At 39.8% G+C, this 22,453-nt stretch overlaps 1 protein-coding gene across 1 annotated transcript; it reads right to left on the minus strand.

The window, feature by feature from the left end:
• Positions 1-3,773: 3,773 nt before the first annotated feature.
• On the minus strand, positions 3,774-20,300 carry TMEM106B (transmembrane protein 106B). Its single transcript, XM_066196724.1, has 8 exons — positions 20,210-20,300; positions 16,955-17,176; positions 14,432-14,495; positions 12,942-13,101; positions 11,971-12,111; positions 11,821-11,870; positions 10,243-10,296; positions 3,774-9,514 (listed from the first exon to the last, which is right to left on the minus strand). Exons 2-8 carry the CDS (start codon positions 17,172-17,174, stop codon positions 9,376-9,378), a joined length of 828 nt encoding a protein of 275 aa, XP_066052821.1. The 5' UTR covers positions 17,175-17,176; positions 20,210-20,300; the 3' UTR covers positions 3,774-9,375.
• Between the last annotated feature and the right edge of the window lie 2,153 nt (positions 20,301-22,453).

The following is a 22,453-nucleotide window of genomic DNA, read 5'->3' on the forward strand; positions in this document are numbered from 1 at the left end:
TATTAGATTGAAAGTCCATTTCATCTGAACAGTTCAACCAGGACACCCCTGCTCTTTTCTGGGAGGTTGTTTTTGCTTCTGGTTGCACTCAGATACTGGAGTGGAGTCGGCAGTGAAGGGCTGGGAAGCACAAACACACTTTTATCCTTCTTCTTTTCTTCAGAGAGCACTTTTCAGCTCCTCAACCCTCACCTGAACTACTACCATCTCACTAAGGAGGCTGCTTCCACTGGCACATGCTGCAGGCTCATGGTATCACTGATGGAGGGAAGGCAGCAGCACTCCAACACCTTGGCGCATTAGTTCTCCATATTAAAAAAAAACCTACAGTCCATCCCCCCATCCCTGCAATAAAAACTAGGATGCCTCAGACTGCACCATAAATTATATATATAGTAATATATACAAATAAACTGTTAATAATTGTGCTGGGGAGTTGCTTGTTTGTTAGGGTTCTTTAGGGGGTGTCTTAGATGCCAGGGGGCTTCTTCCCGTTTTTGAAATCAAGGACCCTGCACACAGCTTCCCCTGGGTTTAGCTGATCTCATCAAGGTTACTAAGTAACCTTGAGTTGTATTCAGCTTTTCTACTGTTCTTTAGAGAAGGAAATTGAATCCCTCCCATGTTTGAGAAGCCCAGCTTTCAGTTTAAATAGGATTTTTCAAGTATTAGCATATCAAACAGTATAGTTGACAGCGTGCAACATAAGATTAGCACATTTTATTTTTTTTCTAAGTCTTAGCTTCCTTTTGTCCTACTACTTTGCATTTTTAGTGAGAGCAAACCAAAGGCAAGCTTGGTAGCCATCTGTAGGAGCAAGACATCAGGTATATTTACACAGCAGCTTAATTTGCTTTCAGGACTCAAAGCATGGCTTTAATCTGCTAGGTCCTCCATGAACACTGCTGTCCCTCTGGAAGTCTACAAGACAACAACATTTCAGCCCTGACCTCTGAAAATATTTACCAGTACTGAAGAGTTGGGTCCTGAAGTGCCACAGAGGATGTTAGAAATATTAAAGAAGACAGGATCCTCTCCTGATGATAAATTGTTCAGGGGACACGCCAGGTCACATAGTGTGTTAAAAGGGACACAGAAATAGCAACTCTCCCCGATCTTTGGATTAGCAGCAAGCAAAAGTGGTTGTAGACAGTATGAGTTTTAGAATCTACATTCTGCAGCAAAATTTTTGGTTTTAAAGTCTTATTTTAACATTTTGTTGCATATTTGATGAAAAGTTCACAAATTCAGTGTCAGTGTGAAAAGTGAAATATTTGCATTGATTGTCTCAACATGTTTGAACACAATGAACGTAAAATTTGGTCACAGGTTCATTGTGGGTATGGATCTCAATGCAGATAGCCACTAACATAAATGATTTGAGATAGACTTAATAATTAAGGAATAATATATATTAGTATGATATAAGCCTCCAAAACTCATGAAAACATAGTAGTTCTTTACCTACATTTTTAGATATTACCATCTATACATGTAACACTTATATCACTCCTCTGACTAGCACTAGAACAAGAGTCTTGTGGTACAGTTGTCATGAGAAAAGACAGACTGAGGCAAATCACATTAATTTCCCAACCTCAACTGTATCTCTAGGGCTACTAGAAGCATTACTTCCTAAAAACCTCTCAAGTATGACATACATCATTACCTTCCAGGTGTTCATAACTGCAGTCAGTGAAATGTTACATTATGGTGATGCCAAAGCTCCTTAATCAAGTTCTACTTTTCCTGCACTAGTTGATTCACTGGTTCATGAAAAAGCAGCTCCATTATGGAGCAAGGTCAGCTCCACAGTGCCCATGACAGCTCATTAAACTGTGTGGCACCTGCTACCCACCCACAGGAAAAAGACCTCAGCTATGAGGCTTAAGAAGCAAGGATTCCTGAAGAAAAACAAAAAGAAAAAAAAATCACAACAGAAATGTAGCAGGATCTTTACCTTGCCTGACATCAAGACATTTCTAGCAAAATTTAATGTGTGATTTGGTATTCCTTAAGTTGCCAGATAGACATCATCTTTACCCTGGAAGGCAATTAGTGTCATTCATAACCAGTGTACCCAGAGCACTCTCAGGTGAACATATCCCAAAACCACATCCCAAGTATGTACTCCCTTATACAATTATTCTGAGATCTGTATGAAATTTTGAGAAGTAAAAGGAAAGCAATGTACAGACAGCTAGGGAAACTTCAAAATCTTTCAGAAATTTCTGTCAAATAAGTCTTTGAAACTAGTCTATTTCAAGATGTCAGACCTTTGAGTAGCTAGATGTCAAAATCATCTTCTTTGGGTGTTTCAGAATAACAATTTCAGTTTTTAAGTTTGTCCAAATTCATATTTGATTTTCTATTCTCATCTGTCAGTGCATTTATTCACTTATAATGCTCTTTATACTCTCCAGACAGGCAAAGTGGTTTGAAATTTACATGGCAGTATTTCACCTTTGTTGTTCACCTGCTTTGAATGGGAAAAAAAGAAAACAAAAAAAAAAAAAAAAAAAAAAAAAAAAAAAAAAAAAAAAAAACAACACAGGGAAGGAATCCAAATCATGTAGTTTGAAGTTTTTGGATCAAATAAAACTGTTCACAATTAAAGGTATATTTCTGTTGCTCCACTTCATATCACTAGAACAGGAGAGACGCAGATCCTTCCATCTCTTCAAGCTCTTATCTAAACAAAGTAAAGTAGTGCTTAAAGGTTGTTGTTCTCCCATTTACAGGGCTCCATGCAGGGCTTGGACAATTGAAACAATGGTTATGACGACTCTGGGATGGAAAAATGACTCTTATAAAATAGAAAAGAGCAAACATGACTGTAGCTATTTTCCCATCTAAACTTAGTTAAAAAACCCAGCCTTTCTAAAGAGATTCACAGGGTGAAACAAAAACCCTCTACACACAAAGACCCCCTTTGTTATTCAAACCAGAAAACTGGTGTAGCACTCATGAACATACAATAGGTTTCTCCAGGACAAACATTAAAAATATCCCACTAAGTTGTTCCAAAACATCTCTGTATGGCTATTTGTAACATCTGAATATTATGGATGTTCACAATGTTCCAAAGTCATGTTCTTTGTTGTCTAGTTTTTAAAGATTCGGGTTTTTCAGCAACAATGGCTCCTTAGAGTAACTTTACAGACAGGTGTAACTGGGTCTGTGTAGGATGGAGTTAATTTTCCTTACAGCATCCCAGCCATACAGCTCTGTGTTTTGGGTTTGTGGACAAAATAGTGCTGATAACACACCAGTGTTTTGGCCAATGCTCAGTAGTGTTCACACAGCACCAGAGGCTTCCTTTTTCATTGCCTCTTCCCCCTTTGTTTCTGCCCAAACCTGTGAGGCCTTGGCTGTGAGTGGTCAAGAAGCTGGGAGGGGGCACAGCCAGGATAGATGCTCCCAGCTGACAAAAGGGCTATTCCATATGGAATCATGCCCAGCAATAACAGCTCAGGGAAAAGAGTAAGGAAGGCTAATCAGGGTTACGGGATTTGTCTTCCTGTTGTAAACACCTGCCTGCTGCTAGGAAATAATTTTTTTTTTGTTTTGCTTTGCTTCTCATATTAAAATGTCCTCAACCTGACCCAAGTTTTCTTGCTTTTGTCCCAGTTCTCTCCACCATCCTATGGAAGAGTGTATGAGCAATGGCTCACCTGATGGCAGGGACCAACCCACCACAACAGCCCAAGTTTGAACAGCCCAAGTTACTCCAGTAGTTCAGTCAGACAACACTAATTCATTCATACACAGCGTTCAGCTTTCTGATACTCAAGTTTATTACAGACTTAACACAATAAAACATAGTATAAAAAAAGTAGATTGCAAAGTCTTCACATCATGGAATGCCAAGTTACAAAAATTGAAGTCATATCCTTGAAAATACATGAAAGCCAGTGGGGAAAATATGGTGAGATAGAGGGAAAACTTGTGAGAGACAGGAAAGAAGGGGAGAAAAATATTAAGTCAGTTAAGAAAAAAAGATATACGTGATCCAAGCTTTTTAAATAGAAAATTTAATATCATTCTTTGAGTCAAACAATCCTGTCTGGAAACATATTCAGAATGAAATCAGGTCCAGATTTTGAACCTCTGAATAACAAGATCCCTTGCGCCCGTTAGCTTACATTAACATAGCTTCTGTATCCTACAAGTCATTCCAAAATACTCTTCAACTTCTAGAGTGTTTATCATGCTTTACTGGATAGATTGTTTGCTACACAGTTACAAGAACATCTTAAGTTACAAAAATAGTTATCACTCATTAGTATTTCTATACATATCTCAAGCTATTATATGCACACTCTGTACAGTGGATGTTAACAGCAGTTAACAGTTAAATTTGCTTCCTTAAAACAAACAAAAGAACTAAATCACAGTCAGTCAGACCCAAAATACTCAGGCACCATAATACACTTACATGTGTGGTACTAAACATCCCTGCTCATGCAAAGCAAAAGCAGTTTCAGTACCCAGGAAACACAAGCATCCAAGTTGTAGGACCCTTGTGAAGGTTGGAAGAGGAGAGTATGAGGATCAGGATGCTACTCCCACTGAGCAGTCTCTCACTAGACTGCAGGGCATTCCACACAAAGTATGCAGATCCCATGCTGACTGTCTTTTCCTGGCCAACAGGCCTGCCTACCCATAGAAAAGCAGATTTACATGGCAAAAGCTCTAGGTAGCAGAACTACGCCAAAATATCCCTCTGGTGATGATCAGAATTCCCAAGCTAAACATAAAACAGGAAGGTGACTTTTGAAGTGGAACAAACACTGGGTGTTTGCCACAGCCAAATAATTGTTCTCACCATCTTTTGGCTGGGATCTATTCCTCCTTCCCTGGGCCAAAAGAAAAAAAATGAGACTCTTTGGCATGACCAGGGCCATCACGAACAAGTATTTTGCTGGTTTCAAGTAGTCCATTGCTGAAGTATATTGGTTGCACTTGCATTATTATCCTTCCCTTTCAGTAGTGGAAGGCCTGGAAGCATTACTAGGGTTGTGGCATTTTGTTGGGCAAGTAAGAAATTAGTTCTTAGAGGTACCATCGCTAGTCTTTCTCATCTCTCAACTTTGCAAGTGCAGTTCAGCTGATGCGAAGCTTCCTGCAGCTGCCCAATTCTGCAACAAGTCACCCATTTCAGAAGTGCTGTCTGGAGACAGATGTCTTGCTACAGATTAGGGGGGTGGGAAGAAAAACAAAACCACAACTACCACTCCTTGATAAAAGGAGGAAAAAAAAAAAAAAGGAAGCCTTAAATGCTGAATAACACTATTTCTCTTTTAACATTTTCTGAATATAGAAATTTCTCTCATACCACTCCAAGCACCATCCTTTCCATCATGAGGGCAACAACACTTCAGTCAGGTTAAAGACCCCCACAGTTCAATCCAAGCACTTAGACATTTAGTGTTTAAATGGCTCCCTTTATATACCACATGCTAAAATGCCCAGGCAAGTTTGCAATGCACTACTATGAAAAAATATATTCACTTGCAGAACTTCAAGGACAATTTGAAGCAAAGTCAACTAAAATGTACTCAAATCTGCCAACATTTGGCTGCAAAATATAAACAACGTTAGTATCAAGGTCATGCACACATCAGAAGTGCATTAAGAACTTTAAAGTCATACCACAGAGGAAAAAGATACTTATGGTTCGTCTTCACAAAAGATTAGAAATTAAGCAACCATCCCCATGACATTGAGATGAGTAAATAAATTATGAATGAACTTCTACAGGCTTTTTCCCACACCAGGAATTCAAGAAGTTCAGGTATTTCATCTTTTAGTAAGACTGCTTCCCTTTAAAATCTCTCCAAATAGATATTTGATGGTTAGATATTTGATGATTTCAATCTTCGATGGTTATTTATTCATTCTTTTATTTTTAAAGCAGTGTATTTGAAATGTTCTCCAACGGCCATATAGTCCACATTCTTATGCATTTAAGAGTTCCATACTTACTTAAGTTAAAATTTTGAAATTTTACAGTTATTTTAAACAGAATACATTAAGCTGATTTTCAATAGTGCCATTACAGTGCAACATCTGGGCTATATTTCTTAATGTTTTAAGAAATAACAGAGCTTCCATTTTAAAGTGCAACAGGTTTTGGTAAAGGAATGGCTATAAGGTTTTCAAGTGACAAGAATTCTACTAGAAAGAAACACACTGCAATACCAGTAAAAAGGTATTTGATAGTGTTTGAGGACTAGAGGAAGTTAAAAAGTGAAATATGAATCACTTCAGAAGACACACATAAGATAAATCAGGAAAAAGTTTGTACTTTTTCAAGCCAATTTTCTGGACAGAACTGTATTTATTGATTTACAACTGAATTGAAAAGCTTGCCTTTTTTATTTTAAGATCAAGATAAAACAAATGTGAAAAATGAAAGGTCTGGTATTTGGATCTACACTGATACCTTTTCACAAAGTTGTACAAGTTAATCTTGAGTTCCCTTGCTCTCTTAGCATGTTTCCAAGCTCGGTCACATAAAGCAAGTACGAGTTAAATATTCACACAGATGTTTACCTGCTTATCTGATGAGATGTTATATTAAAATCAGTATATATATATATATAGAAATGCTTGCCTTATTTGGTTAGTAATATGCTGACAGTTGTGCAAGGGAATATTAGCACTTGGAACCTTAAACCTTTTATTCTTCTGTTACAGGCTTAATTTGAGAATTCAGTAGGATCTTTAACCCACAGTTTGTTTCTTAAGATGAGAACTCATCATTATTCAGTAAATCTATCACAAATTAATGTTTAGATATCCTAGATGAAAAAAAATGGAGTTTTTCTCTTCTCCCTTCTGACGCATACATGATAAGAATAACTCCACTCAATTCTTTAATTTAAATCAGCAAATTCCAAGCACTTCATACAAAGTTAAGAACAACGGATTTAAGTACTGATATTGCTCAGCATGTCCACCAAAATTTCAAAAGCCAGTTTGAGTCTCACCATTGCATAAAGTGTAACTTCCCCCCTGCCATGCTTGTTCAAAAACAGCATTCACTACTGTCACCAAATAATTTGATCATTGTGCCGTTCCAGTTATTTTAGATTACTTTTTATCCTTGGAAGAAAAAATTTGTTTTAAATCAATATAACTATCTGCCTATAGCTGTTTTCTTCTTTTGCTATTTCAAAAAACCACAAACAACAACTCCCAAACTAAAACAACATTCTAGTGTGTAAATATTTAAGCCTAGAAGAAAAGAGTCTGTGTCACTGGCTGGCAGACTTCAGCTCTGATATGATTTAAACCAGAATTCTCTCTCTACTCTCCATTATTAGCATACTTTCTACAACGGGTATCATGAGTTTACCTCTCTGCTTCTAGACAGCTTCCCACCCTCCTGGTCTTTAGTTATCACCTGTATCTTTTCAGGCTATCAGACAAGCTTTTGATTGCATTTTAGCAGCTACAGAACTGAACCTCATCTAAACTCTAGAAAGGTGAGTCAGTTGTGAACTAGTTTCCCTCATGACTGTGAACTGTAATAAAGAATGTTTACTTTTAAGGGCCCAAAATCAAGAATAATCTTCAGAATATAACTACAATAAGTCATCTCAATTGATGACTCCAGTTACAGAAGCTGGCTAAAGACAAAAGATGAAGTCTTCATCTTATCAACAACTGTATGAAACTGACAGTTGAAGTTCCAAAAGTTTTCATAGACTCTCAGAGTAAGTGCTCATTGCAATTCAAATAGAGGGTGGGGGGGTTATTATGGTTACTTAATGTCTTTTAAATCAATCTTACATCACCCACATTTTTCCCCATCCACCCCCTTAGGTCCATCCAAGAGAGACCAGCAAAGGAAAGAATAATGTGGACATGTACCTTCACTGAAGTACTGGAGCATCAGAGATTTTTAGTGGCAAGTTACTCAGAAGCCTTTTTCTATTGAGTTTATTGCCATTTCATTTTGTGTAACTTATTTCCAGGAGACAGGAAGCATAAAACCAGTAATAACTGTTAAAAAAAATACGTTATTCATTACAATGCAACAGTTTCAAAAGTACCCTTCTTACAGCTGCATCTCACCTAATTCAGAAATAAAACAAACCTGATCTAGCTAATTAAAAACTTAACCCTCCAAACAGTCAGCCTTCAGGAGTCAAACAACTTTGGACCCAAAGTTTATCATCATCATGATTGACAATTACCCCAGAAATTCGCATGTGCAAACTGTGCTACAGAAACTATTTAATGCTGTCAGTCAGTAATCTCACAATTACATAAGCATTTACTCCTACAGAAAGAATTGCTTCATCTTCCCTTACATAACTTTGATGTGACTGTTGAGTGCTCTGGAGGTACAGATAACTACTACATTTGCTTACTGAGCCTGTGCAAGAAATGAAGACAACCCAGCATATTAACACTTAAATGTTGCTTAGGTACGTAACATATTAAAACAGTAAAAATCACAAAAATTTACACCAAGCTCTCCAAACTCATGCTCAGTTTCCCACCTAGTTCCAACTGCACAATCTTGATTTTAATACCTGTGCTAAAAAGCTTACTAAAAAACAGCCTGGAAAAGTCTTGTTCATTTTCTAGAGTCTTGTATTTTGTCAGTAATTGTTGTGGGGGTTGTTTCTTGTTTAGTTTTAAACTCAGCTTTAAATCTAATAATATATATTTTCCTTATAACAACCCAGAGGTAGCAAGAGGGAGTATGAATGAAACTATGCCAGATTCTAGAAACTGCACATTCAACTATAGTGTCATCCAAGAGAGCTTTCCTGGCTTTCATAGACTGCATGTCACCTCTAATCATGGATAGCAAATAAAGTGTAGAATCCCAAAATAAAGAACTATTGCCACTGGGTTACTAATAGGAATTTCATACCCAGACACCTCAAAGTAATCTTGTTATTTAAGTAGTAATACTGCATTTTCAACTGTCAAATATCAAGAACTGAAATATAAACTTAAAATTTATGAGTAGTATTTTTTAAAAATGCTCATTAGTGACACATTTCACCTTAACACAGACATACACACAGTTACTCTAAGTTGATGTACCACACTGTAAGGAAAAGTCCCAGTTCTGTTCAAGAATCTGATATTCACCCTCTTCCCCCCACCACACAATTTGACAGAAGTGCTTACAGTAACAGAAAGCAAACAGAAGGGGAAAACACAACATTTAACAAGTGCACGTATTTACAATTTGCACCTTTCCCTCCTTTCATCTAAAGTGTACAGATCTCCACGTTTGCTATGCTGTACATCACATGTACTCTCCACTCCATGTAACACCATCTCTATCCAAAGGATCTCTGCAAGCACCAACAGCAGTCATTCCACACCAACCAACAGGTGCTTTTACTGTGGAGGCTGAAGGACATTTAAATACTCTGACTGGCCCAGCTGGTAGGTCGTGTTTCCTCCACAGTCCACATACTGGTATCTCTCCTGGGATATTTGCTCAGGGTGGCCTAAGTACGAGGTTGTCACTGTCACCCTTAAAAAGACAGAAGAGAAGAGATTTTGAGTTTCCTATTCTAGCAATCACTGTGTTTATATTACTAGGGTTATTTAGGAAAAAGTTTTCGAACAAAATATGTTTTAAATAAATTTAAGAACATTACTGATTCACCACTACAGATTTTCTCCATTAGAGACATCTAGTTCCTTTTCCCAAAGATGCTAAAGCTGAAGTTTACTTGCAGCATCTACCACTACAAATAATATTTCTTGTTTGTGACAGGAAAGCAAATGATTAAACAAGCTACAAGCCATGCTATACCTAGTCTAAAAACATGCCCCTGTCCTTCACCAATGAAGGACCCCACCATGCTGAAATTTATGCAATGTCACAAAAAGCAGTCTCTGACAGAGTAGTAAAGCCAGGAACTCCTTCAAGATCAAAGATCTCAGCAAGTTTTGAACAGTGGTTGATACACAAAGTAATTTTAAAGTTTTTGAGACATCAGTAGCTCCATGGCTACAGCCCAGCTGCAGAGCAGATACAGTAACAATGATTCTCAATCCAGTCTTTACACCACCAGAACCTGTCAAAAGACACAGTTCACTTTCTATAACTATAAAAGCTACTACACTAGAAAGCAAGTTGACTTCATTTTATCTATGATGCAAAGACTCCAGGATTAAGTCTTTGAATATTATTTTAATGAGAATTACATGGCTTCTGGAGTTGTTTCTCACACATAGGAAGACTATCATACTTACTGCATCATCACTACTATGTTATGTACTTTGATAGATGGTAAAGTACAGAAGTCACTGCAAAAAAGAAGAACAATTGTTAGATTTACATCAAACTTTGCCAGGGTAATTATCTACAAAACAAGACTTCTGGCTTCAACTGCAAGTTCTGCTGTCTGTATATACAGAAACTACAGGGTTGCTGGCAATGGCAACAGAATCATTTGGCAGTGACTGTATGCTCACCTGGACCCACTCTTACACAGTCTTACTTTCACAGGTAGTGTACTCACATGTGTTTGCTTTCACGCAATATTTGCCAACAGAAGTGTCCTTAGAAAGTGTTCATTCCAGAATCTCACCAAGGTTAACCTGAGACACTACAGTTAAAGCCTGCAAGTATCACTTTGTCACCTTTTTTTGCACTCATCCACTTCTGCATTATGCAAAGTAACCTTTAACCAACATACACAGATTCCAAAGTCAAGGTTATTGCTCTCTTGCAAGATAACCTTTTCAGACTCACATTTTCTGACACAGGCCTACATACCAGTCATAAAGAGCACCATGTAAGTGCATACTTTTAACCCCTGCTTCTTAAATCTTTGCTCTTGGTCACAAATTTATTAGCTCTAAAATGAAAAGCATGTGATCAGTGCAGTAAGATTACTTGGCAGCCACCTACAATATTTGCATGCCTTTGTCATTCTTACCCCCTGCACCACAAAAATAAGATATAAACAGTCAGTAAACACAGCTCATCCAAATTGTAAGAAAATACAGCATTCTCATGAGTTCTAGGGAGGCTATTTATGAAGTTTATTTATTCCTCATGCATCCAAAGAGTGAGTAGATTCACAACATTCAGTGTTTACATAAAGCTAACTTACATACTTTTAAAAAGGTGAGAGAGGTTCAACATTTTCTGTTGATTTGAAGTTTGTGCCTCTCTTGGCATTTCACACCTATTTCATTTTATTTCAACATTTCAAAGCCATAAGGTTTTCTCCCATGCCAAAGGGGCTGCCATCCACTAGAACTGCACACAGACCTGAACTCTTTCTGTTCAGTCTGGATTTCAGTGTAAGGGAACTAAAATTGGAGTCTGTGACCAAGATATAATGAGGTAAGAGTCTGCTGGACAAATGAACTTTCAGAAGCTATGAATAAAAGCACTCAAAGGGCAGGCTGTAAACACTGCTTTCCATTGTATACACAATGTGTGAAGAAAAGTCTAATTTGCATACCACTAAATACAAATTTCCTGCAACTGCAGAGGAAGTTGTGGGAAAGTTACTAGAGAACTTGTTAGGGGAACACACCTGCATTTTCACCCCCTAAAGCTGCAGTCCTAACTAGTGCTGAGGCCTAAAATACTGTAACAGTGATACCATTTAAAGGGTTTATAGCCAGGTACAGCAAGTCACTATATGAAACTAATCAAGGAATTGTGGTTTACCTATCTTGCAGTACTATTAAACTTAAAGAAAATACCCCAGCATCTTTTCCAACAGATTTCTGCTAACTTTGGAAAAAGTTGTTTTTAACACCACTGCAACTTTCAGGAAGATCCATGTAATATTTATAGGTGAGGACACTTACTACATGTAGCTCATTTCATCTTGTATGACTGTGGGCACCATGTAATCAATCTAAAAAAAAAACACAATTAAAAAGAAATGAAAACACAAATAAGTAGATTTATATATGAAGATTAACACATGTTTAACTTTGAAAGCCTAAGCTACTTACCTGTTTCATATCCAGAGGACCAATGTTGGTGATGTTGTTTAACCGTGCTTTACCAATAACTGTTTTAGAAAACTGAACTTGGGCTGTGATATTTGCTACTTCCACAGAGTAATAGTTGTTATTCGTGATATTGAGTGTGTTCTGAAAAAAACAAACACAAAACAATAACAGCTATCCATTCTGTGTATCTTGATGAGCAAGCATTTTGAATCTTGTGCATGAGACAGTAATATCAGAAATTCTGCATGTAAATTTTCTTGCCTGCAAGGACTGCAGAAAGGAGTGGGGTTAAGTGATGTGATCCTCACAAGGGACCATCACTTAACTCCTTTCTGAGTTTGTTTAGTGAACAGATTGAGTTACACCAGCTTCTGCACAACTTTCCTGGTAACAATCCTCCACTTTAAATACTGCATTTCCTCCTATCCTCAATTATTCCTTCCAGGAAATTTAGCTAACAAATGACCTCTTTCTCCTACAGCAGCTTTGCTTTATTTAAAATGAAGAACTCTACCAAAAGTCTTTAGGCAATCCTGTATCAAGGACATTACAAAGAAATCAAGAACTATGTGGGAAAAGCTCCTTTAAGTTTTTAAGCTGGATAAAGAAAGTATTTTTCTTCAACACCAATTTTGACAGAGGCATAATACCAGGGCAGTAGGAAATAGCATTCCTACATACACACACTACATTTCAGACATATTCCAAAAGTAACACTGAGAACTTCAAAGTTACTGTTCCCTTGAAAACAGAAGACCCAGTGCCAGCTTGCAACTACACCTCTATCAGCTATAGCTACAGGAACCAGCCACAGCAGGCTCAGTTACATTGTTCAAACTGGTCACCTGTTCTTGTTCTTAAGGCACCAGCTGAGCTTTTCAGCCAGACCACAGTTTCTACGTACACTAAACTCTCCAAGCAGAATTCCTGTTGAATTTATGCATTACTAACACCCAAAGAGTCAGACTTACGGTAATATTTAGATAGATTATCCGCCTCTCCTGTTCGTAAGTGACGTATACTGACTTCACACCAATGTACTGAACGTCAATCGAGCGGGGGAACAAGAAAAATACAGCCAGCCCAGAAAGTAGTAAACACACAGTTACAGAAGCAGTCACGTAGAGTTTTCTGGAGAAAAAAAAAAAAAAAAAAAGGAAAAAAAAAAAAAGCAAAAAAAAAAAGCACGTATCAGAGTCAAAAGCACATTAAACAGTGACATGCTATTTTCTTTTAAGTGATAAGGAGCAGGACTAGTCAACACAATTAATTCAGTCTATTTCTAGCTTCCATTAGCTTCTAAAAAGGGAAAAAAACCTGTGCTGCACTTCACAGCTAAGTCTTAAACAGCTGTTACTCTAGTATATACATCAGAAATCACATTTCAAATCATGTGGTTGTCCCAACAATTGTAACTTTCAAAGGAAAATGGAAGAGACAAATATTTATGTGCTTTGAAACAAATCCACTTCCTCTTAATATTTATTTATAGCACAACTTCTGTCATTTTGTGGAAGTCTCACAAAAACCACACAGAACACAAAATAAAGCTCTTATGACAGAGAATCCTGACTTCCAGGGAAAGTGTTAGGACTTCAGCTAAGGAGCAGGAAATTCACAGACAATACAAAAGGGTGTATTTGTGTGGGTGGGGCTGTCTGTGTGTGTGTGCATAGGAGGGTGGGGTGGTAGTAGTGGTGTGAGAGATAATAAAAAAAACCCCTCCACAAATAAAAAGATCTTCTTCAGCTCCAATTCTGAACACTAGAGTAATATGTTTCATATTTGTATCACCATTACATCAGATATATTATCCAGAACAGTATTATGTGAAGCTAATATATTTCTTTTTCCTGGAACTCATTTCTTTTACTACAAAAATATCAAAACATTAAAAAAAAAAAAAAGAAGTAAAAACCAAAACATGTCAGAACAAGAAGCCCTGAGTGTTGCAGCGAACCCCCTAAGTAGATCCTAGAAAAAAAAATTAAATATGCTGTATCATAAATCGTTGAGTTTTCTAGCTGCAAAATCAGAACGTTACAAATTAATTTTAGGTGACTTATTTTGTAGTAGTGGCTCAAAGACATTACCAATTAACTCAAACTCCAACAGTGAAGATGTGTCTGCTTAGATCAATTAGGATGCTACAGAGATTGAGACATACATCATTACTGTACACATGTACATGAATAGGTCATACAGTATTCCTTAGCTTTGTATTTAGCTAAGATGTACTGTGATGGAAGTATGCACACCTGTTAATAAATAACTGTCCAAGAGTTAGAGGTTAAGGCTGATAATATTCACAAGCCCTGTTCTTCCAATAATGAATGCAAGAAAGCATTCCAGTGATTTTTGTTTGATTCGTCTTATTGCTATCTCCTTTGAATTGTTGCATTTTAACTAGAAGAGAATAATTAACTGTAGATTCAGGTATCACAAACAGCTGTTGACTTACGTTCTTCTTGGCCTCAGTCTCTGATCACTGTATGGAATTAAGGCTACCAGCTGATTTTCCTGCCCTGGAAACAAAAACACCCTTTCAGAATTTAAACAAAGAGTAAGCCTCTTTTAAACAAACAGTACCCGTCACAACTTAGTGGCATCAAAGAATAAACACTAAAGATAAACATTTAAATTCCAGATAAGGACCCAGGTCCAATGCTGCTGTAGCTGATGTCACTTTCTGAAATAGAGCATGGCTTATGCAACATCAAGATGAAAAAACACCAAGGCCACAAGGACCAAAACAGCAATAAATTCTGCCTCTGTGCTGCACACATGACCAGAGGCAGTATTGCCTCTGGCACCACTTCCTGGAGAAAAAGAGATGTAGAACAGCTCTGAGCTCTCTATGCCAGACCCTAAAAACTCACAAGCTTGGGCAGTAAGAGCTCACCCAGAAGGCATTCTGCATGTACTCTTCTGAAAAGCAGAGGTCAGGTTTGGTTAAAAAACTCCAACGAACAACAAGCCCAAACTGAAACAACCAAAGCCACCAATATATATGATCTGGGCAACACAAGCTATGGATACACTACATTCTGGAAATCAGGAGTATATAAAACCATATTTATCATGGTGCTGCTGAGCTGCAGCACCCTGGAAGTCAAAATAAGTATCTACTGGAATTTCTCCATGAAAGTTATGTCACTAGACAGCACTTTTAAACGGGGGATCTTGACAGATAGAGCACATGCACAGATGAGTAGTTGAAAACACATCTACTACATCTGCCAGTAGAGTTTTTCCTATTAGTTGTGGAACTGTATGAGAACAGAGGCCTCAAGGCCAAGTCATACATGCAATTTTTAAGTCAAATGCAGAATTTGATCAAATCATCACTTAGTTAATCAAGCACTTGGCAATGATTCCACACTGAATCACTAAGCTAAGCAAAACATGCTAACCAAGCATATAGTAGCATGCAAAACATCAACCTTCTAAAAAGCCTGTACCATTTTAAAACACATTTTCATCTCTACTTCAATGAAGCATCTTCAACCTTTGAAGAAAATAGCACAGTCCTGCTTTCATACATCATACTAAAAAACTAAAGCTGCCCAAGTAACAAAACATAATTTCATGGATTTATTATAGTTTAGCCATCATATCATGTATTAATTATAGTCATACTAGTCATGCTGTCATTCTTAATTTTTCCCCTCTCCCTCAAATGACCTCCAAACATGGAAAAAGCTATTTCTGCATTTTGAGATAAGCTGTTTCTGCATTTTAAGTAAAACATGCTATTGATATTAACAAGTATTTCAGGTTAACAGAACAAGCTTCTTTACCCTTTCTGGCTAAGGTAATTTTTACTTTCATAGCTTTTCCAGGTGTCAAATTTGCTGAATTCAGAGGTACTCCAAGAATACATTACAGTAGAAAGTTTAACAGCTAAAACACAAATCTCCTTTGGCACTTGTAACCACTGAAATATGAGATGCAAGTGTTTGTGAACTGTATCATAACCTAATCTCACTGAAGCACATGAAGAAGGACAACATAGCACAGACATCACTCAAGTTTCCTGAGCTGCTGATGAAAATCAGTTCCAAAAACTTTTACACCAAATAATCTATTTTGGATAAGAGGTCTGGTAAAAGCAAAGTCAAACATGAAATCATCTCATCAGTTCTTCCCCAGTCAAAGGGAAAATCTCACAGCTGAAGCAAAAGGCTGTGCCTTGGCCCACTGCATTTGTCTCCTCCTGCCTGGTTTCAGATATCCCACATTCTCCTTTCACAGATCTCTTCATAAATATTTAGGTAGCTTATCATTTAGAACAGAAGCGTAACAAAGCAGCATGTTTTACCAAGAGCAAAAGCAAAGGATGAGGGCAAAGCAAACCAAACATTTAGGTAAGGAGACTAATGCTGTATAGCCTATTCCTTCCCGAGGCAGCCAAAGAACCTATATATTTTCAACTCCAAGCTGGAGTTATCCACCTAGCAAGCAAGAGTGGGACAAAAGGAGGATAAAGGAAAAAAAGGCACATTGGCAGCAGTGAGGGCAAAAAAATTCACTATACATCAGGGAAGAGGAGTTGCAGCCCAGGTCTACTTTTCCCTCTCTGTATTTGCAGCCATTTTTGTAGTTATGTATTGATTCAAATAGTTTAAAATAGGTAGTTAAAAGAGATGCAATAAAATGTCATGAACCTAAAGGGTTGCTAATTTAAATTGCAAGTACTAAGGTTAGGCGTGGATTCAAGGCTGAGGAGAAAGAAACAGTTGCACTGTACAGACAAGAGGAGACCCAAGTTGTAACAGCCAAGGTGTAACAGCTGACCCCATTTGTTACACTCATCTAGTGTAACAAAATGCCTAGTGTTAAAAAAAAAAGGTCAAAAAGATGAGAAAACTTCATCTTGACTTGAAAAAAAGCTATTTGTCATTAATTATTACAACTACATTTGGTTACGATGTAAACTTATAGGTTAAAAAAAGAAATAAAAATAATAAACAAGGAAACTTACCTCGTGGAATTCTTCCTGTTCCCTGGCAGGTTGGGCAGGTGACACTGTCTCTTCCGGTAAATTCCACATAGGGAAACTGCGACACATCTCCACATCTGCTGTCCTCATTGTGCACTTCCGAGTGAACCAAACCATTCCTCACGTTATCAGACACTGAGCTCCCATCATAGCCATCTTCCTTGCATGTATGCATAGGCAGGTGAGAAAGTGATTTTCCCATGTCTAAAAAAAGGTCAGAAGGAAGTTTTCAGGGAGAATGATTCAAACATGGCTTGCATTTATCCCTCTGCACCAGGTAACTATTAGTCTGTGGCCACAGTGTGACAAGACTCAGTTCTCCTTTGTTCAGATCCCTTAAGACCTGCAAAGCACTAAGGCCCCGTCAAGCTGGAGTCAATCCCAAGCTGTAAGGAACCTGAATTAACTGGGAGTTTTGTTCAGATTCTCCAATATGCACAGGTTGAAAGGGGATCGATGAGAGGCTTTAAAGTTAGAACAGTACAACTGCTGGCTAAAGTTGCAACAGCTTTTCAAAGGATTGTTACTGTACAGGCTGTAACACAACACACGAATCTTTGTATCAAAAAACCCAAACCAAGACTGGGCCATAGAAAGCGATTTTGCAATTTTGAGTAAATTCTACACACGACAGACCCAATTTCAGTAAATATTTTTGTCTGGACGTGTTTTAAGAACACAGGATTGGCTATTAGTTTTCAAGCTAGAAAGATAAATCGCTTGGTATTTAAACTGATGATTTCCTTTAATTCAAAAGAGGACTAATTCACATGGAAGTCAAGTAAAAAATGGGAGTTACTTAAACATAGCAGCTGCCAATATATAGCATTTATAAAGACGAGTTTAAAAAGGAGTATTACTCACAAAAGCATTTTTGTTAGCTATGTGTATTTTCATTTTTTCTCACTACTGTAGCTTTTCAGCCATGACACTGAAAATACCTTGAAACATGGAACATTTGAAACAAAAGTCTGTAAAAAAGTACAGTAAGCAGAAACCTCCCCAATTTCCAACATGTGGGGGGAAAAAACCTCAAAGATAAAAAAAATAAACCTCTACAGCAATGGCAGTTAGTTGTCCAGCTTATCCACATAACCCATTTTAGTTACTTAACACACAGAGACAGCAGTCACTCAATTCATTAGTGTTTTAAGGAGCTGCATGATTTAAAAAGAATATGCAAAACTCCACTTTTTTTTTTTTCTTCATTAAGAGCTATTTTAGAGTGGCAGCTAAGAATTATCATGCTGGTTCACTAAAAGGAAGCCCTACGAGGAAGATTAAAAGAGGGAAAATAAGGTAGAATATTTTAAACCAACTACTCAAAATTAATCACAACATTATTTCATTACATTGCTACAGAGGCTGGATGAATGTGGGAGAAGGAAAGTAAGAACCAATGCCAGCTAGTCCCAGTTACTGCCCCAGCAAATATGCAGGATTATTTTTTTCATTTATGTCATTAAACCCTTACAAGCAGGAAAGCTATTTACCCTTCTGCTGCAACAGCACTTTTTAAACATTCTAAGTTTGGGAGTCATTCAATAATGGAAATTGTTGAACTGAAAATTAAAACTACTGACCTACTGAAAAAAAAAAAAATCCTGAAAAAGCTGCTGACACTGTTGACAATTATTTCACATGGGGTTTTTGTTTACTTTTCTCCCTGCAGCTGACCTACAGCCTTCAAGCTATGGAACTTGAGTTTTGCAGCTTAGGCAATAGCTGTCACAATTATAGATCTGAAAACTCAGGGATCATGCTGTTCTGCCACCACTTCACTCAACTACATCCAACACCCACGGACAACTGAAGTGCACCTTCTAGTTTTAGCTTTTTCCAGAAGGAAAAGTTCACACACTCTCTGATCACACTGTGACATGAACCAAAGTGCAGCAGGCAAGGATGACTGGGAACTCTTTCAAGAATACATCCTTTATTTAAATTAAAGTACAAATGCAGGTGCATCCTTCAATGGCAGCTGTACCTGAGCTTCAATTATTGAATTCAATGGTGCCAGAGACCAGGGAGAAATGTCTCAGTTCACAAACAGGAAAATACAGAACCACTCTCAAGCAAAATTGGATTCACCAACATGCTTTTTCCCCTAGCTAAGCCTGAACCTCATTACAGCTGACCACAAATCAAGAACATGTTAATCTTTTATCCAGCACTTTTAGGCTAAACAGTAATAACTCTGACAATATAACACTGCTGTATGTCACAGCTTCTCTACTGTCACCAAAGTCAGAAATCCTACTTCATGAACAGCTCTGCTTTAGTCCAGTCTCCCTTGCAATTGATGTAACGCTCCGTTCCCCTCGGACTTATCTGGGGTTTCTGTGAATTCACAGTTTGTTAAAATGAGTTTGGTAAATTAAAAATGTTGCGACAAGTGGCTTTTGTTTATTACCACACCCTTCAATATGCTGTGCAATGCAGCACATGGACAAACCCAAACAGTGACACGAGACAGACCGAACCACCACATCCTGACCTACATGCAAGACTAGGGGAAAAAAAAAAACTTTGTTTTTAAACTCATTGAAACTTCATAGAGTCAAACTGAATTTTTATAATTCTCCAGCAAGTTAGGCTGGTGTTTTTACCCTTTATATGCAAACTTGAGATTACAAACCTACTTCTTTTTCAGTACAGCAAAAGATTTCGAATCGCAACTACCCCATCAGCTGAGCCTTAACCGCGACCATCTCACGCTCCTCCAAAGCAGAGGACGCGGCAGGGTAAGGCAGTGACTTGGCAGCCACAGCCTCGTCCAGCTCAGGTGGGCACGACCAGCGCTGCCTTTCGCGAGCCCTTTGCCGACCCACGTCTCGGACACTGCCCGAGCGGTAAGGCGGGCGCTGCCAAAATAAAGGAGTCAAAAATCCCGGGCTTTAGGGATTTTCTCGTCCATCAGCGCCGGCTGCTCTCACAAACATGGCGAAGTTTACAGGCGGCAGGCTTGGACCAAGGCCCAGCGTGCTCGGCTGCTGCCGGTCTGCCCGGCCGGCCCCCGGTCCCCGCTCGGCCCGGGGTGGTCTCGGCACGGGAGCCGTCCCGGGACAGGGCAAGGCAGGGGAAGGTAGGGCAGGGCCAGGCACGGTCAGCCCCCTCTCCACGGGCCTGCCCAGGCCCCGCCGAGGCCCGGGGGCGGCGCGGCGACCCCCGCCCGGCCGCAGTTCGGCCAGAGCCCCGCAGCCCCCGCCCGCCGCGGGAGCGCCCCTCCGTCCCCACCTGCGGCGCGGGCTCCGCGGCCGGGCCGGGCCGGGCACGGCACAGGGGCAGAACCGGAGCCTCCTGGAGCGACGCAGCAGCCGGCGCTGAGCCCCGGATCGGGCGTGTGCGCAGCCGCGGGGCGGAGCCGGGCCCAGCCCGCCCGGCCGCGGGCGGAGCCGGCTGCGCGCTGTTCTCCCGGCCGGCCGCGCCGTGCCAGAGCCCTGGTGGGCCAAGGCTCGGGTGCGGCGCTTAGACCTCCGTCCCGAGGGGTGCGGGGCGATCCCGTGCCCGGGAGTGGGATAAAGGGCAGGGGAAAGGGGGCCCGCTTTGTGGCAGTGCGACTAAAGGGGACAGAGCTGGATTCCATCTGGGGTTTCTCTGTCCGCCGTGGTTCAGAATCCTATTAACAGAATCATCTAGGTTGGAAAAGACCTCTAAGATCGTCGAATCCAACCTGTGACCGAACCACCATGTCAACTAGACCACGGTGCCAAGGACCAGGTCCAGTTTTTCCTTAAACACCTTCAGGGACAGTGACTTCCACCACCTCCCAGGGCAGTCCATTCCAATGTCTAATCACCTGTTCTGTGAAGAAATTTTTCATGATGTCCAACCTAACCCCTCCACTGAAGGTCCTCTCGTCCTATTGCTAGTTTGCCGTGCTGCGCGCAGATACGAGAGACCTCTCCTTCTGTCCTCGACTTCGTGGTACCTTGTGAGGCACCATTGCTGTTTTCTGTGCCCTCTTGAGTAGCGCTGGTGGAAGTTCCTCACCCCCTTGTGCTCCGGGAGAAGGGAGATCCTCATGAGAGCAAAGCGGTGGCAGGTCAGCAAGAAGTGCCAGAACGGAGTGCAGTGCATTTTCATCACTCCTGGCACGTTATACAATGTTGCTTGTGCTGTGGATGTTTATCCAGGGCATGGGCATGAAATGTTCTCCCAAAGATTTGCCAGAGCAAGGTGAAGTGTGTTGGAAGTGAACAAGTTGTGCTGGCTTCTCTTCATGGGTCTGCGTCTTGTTCTCGAAACCATTACCTGCTGTCTTTGGAAGTGCTCGAGACGACTCTGTGGGGATGTGTGAGCACCAAAGGGTTGAGATCTGTGCAGGTGGACACAGCTCAGAAGGAAAGCAGGAAAAAGCTCTGCCTGGTTTGGGAACCTCGACCCAGCTGCAGGAATGAATCAGGCTGGGGGTAATTCTGTGATTCACACCATATATTGCAATGCAAGGACAAGCATGGAGTCGGGGTTCAAGGGAGAGAATGAGGAACAGAGGTTCTTATGACTAAGTGGGGTGATCACGAGGCTGGGGCAGGGTGCCAGGGAGGAGACAGGCTGCCTCCAGCGGCTACCTAGAGCAGGTGCAGCTCTGAGGCCATCTGCAGCAGAGCCATGCCTGCGGTGTACACGGCACCTGGTAGTGGGACCAGCATATGATCAGCACGGAAAAGAACTTTTTCCCAACCAAGCATGTACTTAGAGAAAAAAAAAAATATTCATTTATCTTTAACCAGGCCAATGCCAGCCCACTTATTCTCTTTATCCTTGGAACTTCTTGCTCTTTTCTGGGAGTTTAAGAAGTCTTGGCTTGCAGTAGTGTCTAGCTTCTATTCAGTTCAACTAATGGTGAGTCCTGCATCACACCTGGCTTGACTCTACTTATCTAGCCAGGCATGGCCAAGCTCCTGGCAGTATTGGCAAAAGCTGGCATGTTCCATGTCCTTCTGGTAGGTCACCACCTGAATCTTTGGCCCATCACTGTTCAAGGTTCCTGAGGTACCCATATAAAACTCTCTGTACAGCAAGATTGACCATGGTATTTTGTGAGTTCTTAACTACAAAAGGGTATGTGTCAGATACCTTGAACAGGTGCCTGGCATGCTCAGGATCAATATGGAGTTTGTGTCTCACTTTAAAACATCAGCAAATTCCAAATTTGGAAGGCTCAGGTCTAACTAGTAATTTCACTGGTTATTAGGTTTTGGATCTTGCTTAGTTTTACATTGATCCAGGGAGCACAGAAGGCGCTGCTAAAAATACTCCTAGCTTTCAGCTGTACAAACAGAAAGTAAGAACACCCAAGTCTTTGCCGTTCACATTGTCTTAAATAATAGGGATAGCCAGTCACATTGATCTGAATCATCACACAGCAGGGGATGTGCCAGAAAAGGTCGAGAAAAGAGGTTTTTGAAGTAGCTTTGGGAGATCCCACTGAGTTCAAGCAATTAAATTCTATCAATACAAAATTTTTCAAGAGAAATA

This window comes from Chamaea fasciata, unplaced genomic scaffold (assembly GCF_029207755.1).
Source record: "Chamaea fasciata isolate MVZ Bird 193981 ecotype frontalis unplaced genomic scaffold, bChaFas1.0.hap1 SCAF_1, whole genome shotgun sequence".
NCBI classification, from domain to species: domain Eukaryota; kingdom Metazoa; phylum Chordata; class Aves; order Passeriformes; family Sylviidae; genus Chamaea; species Chamaea fasciata.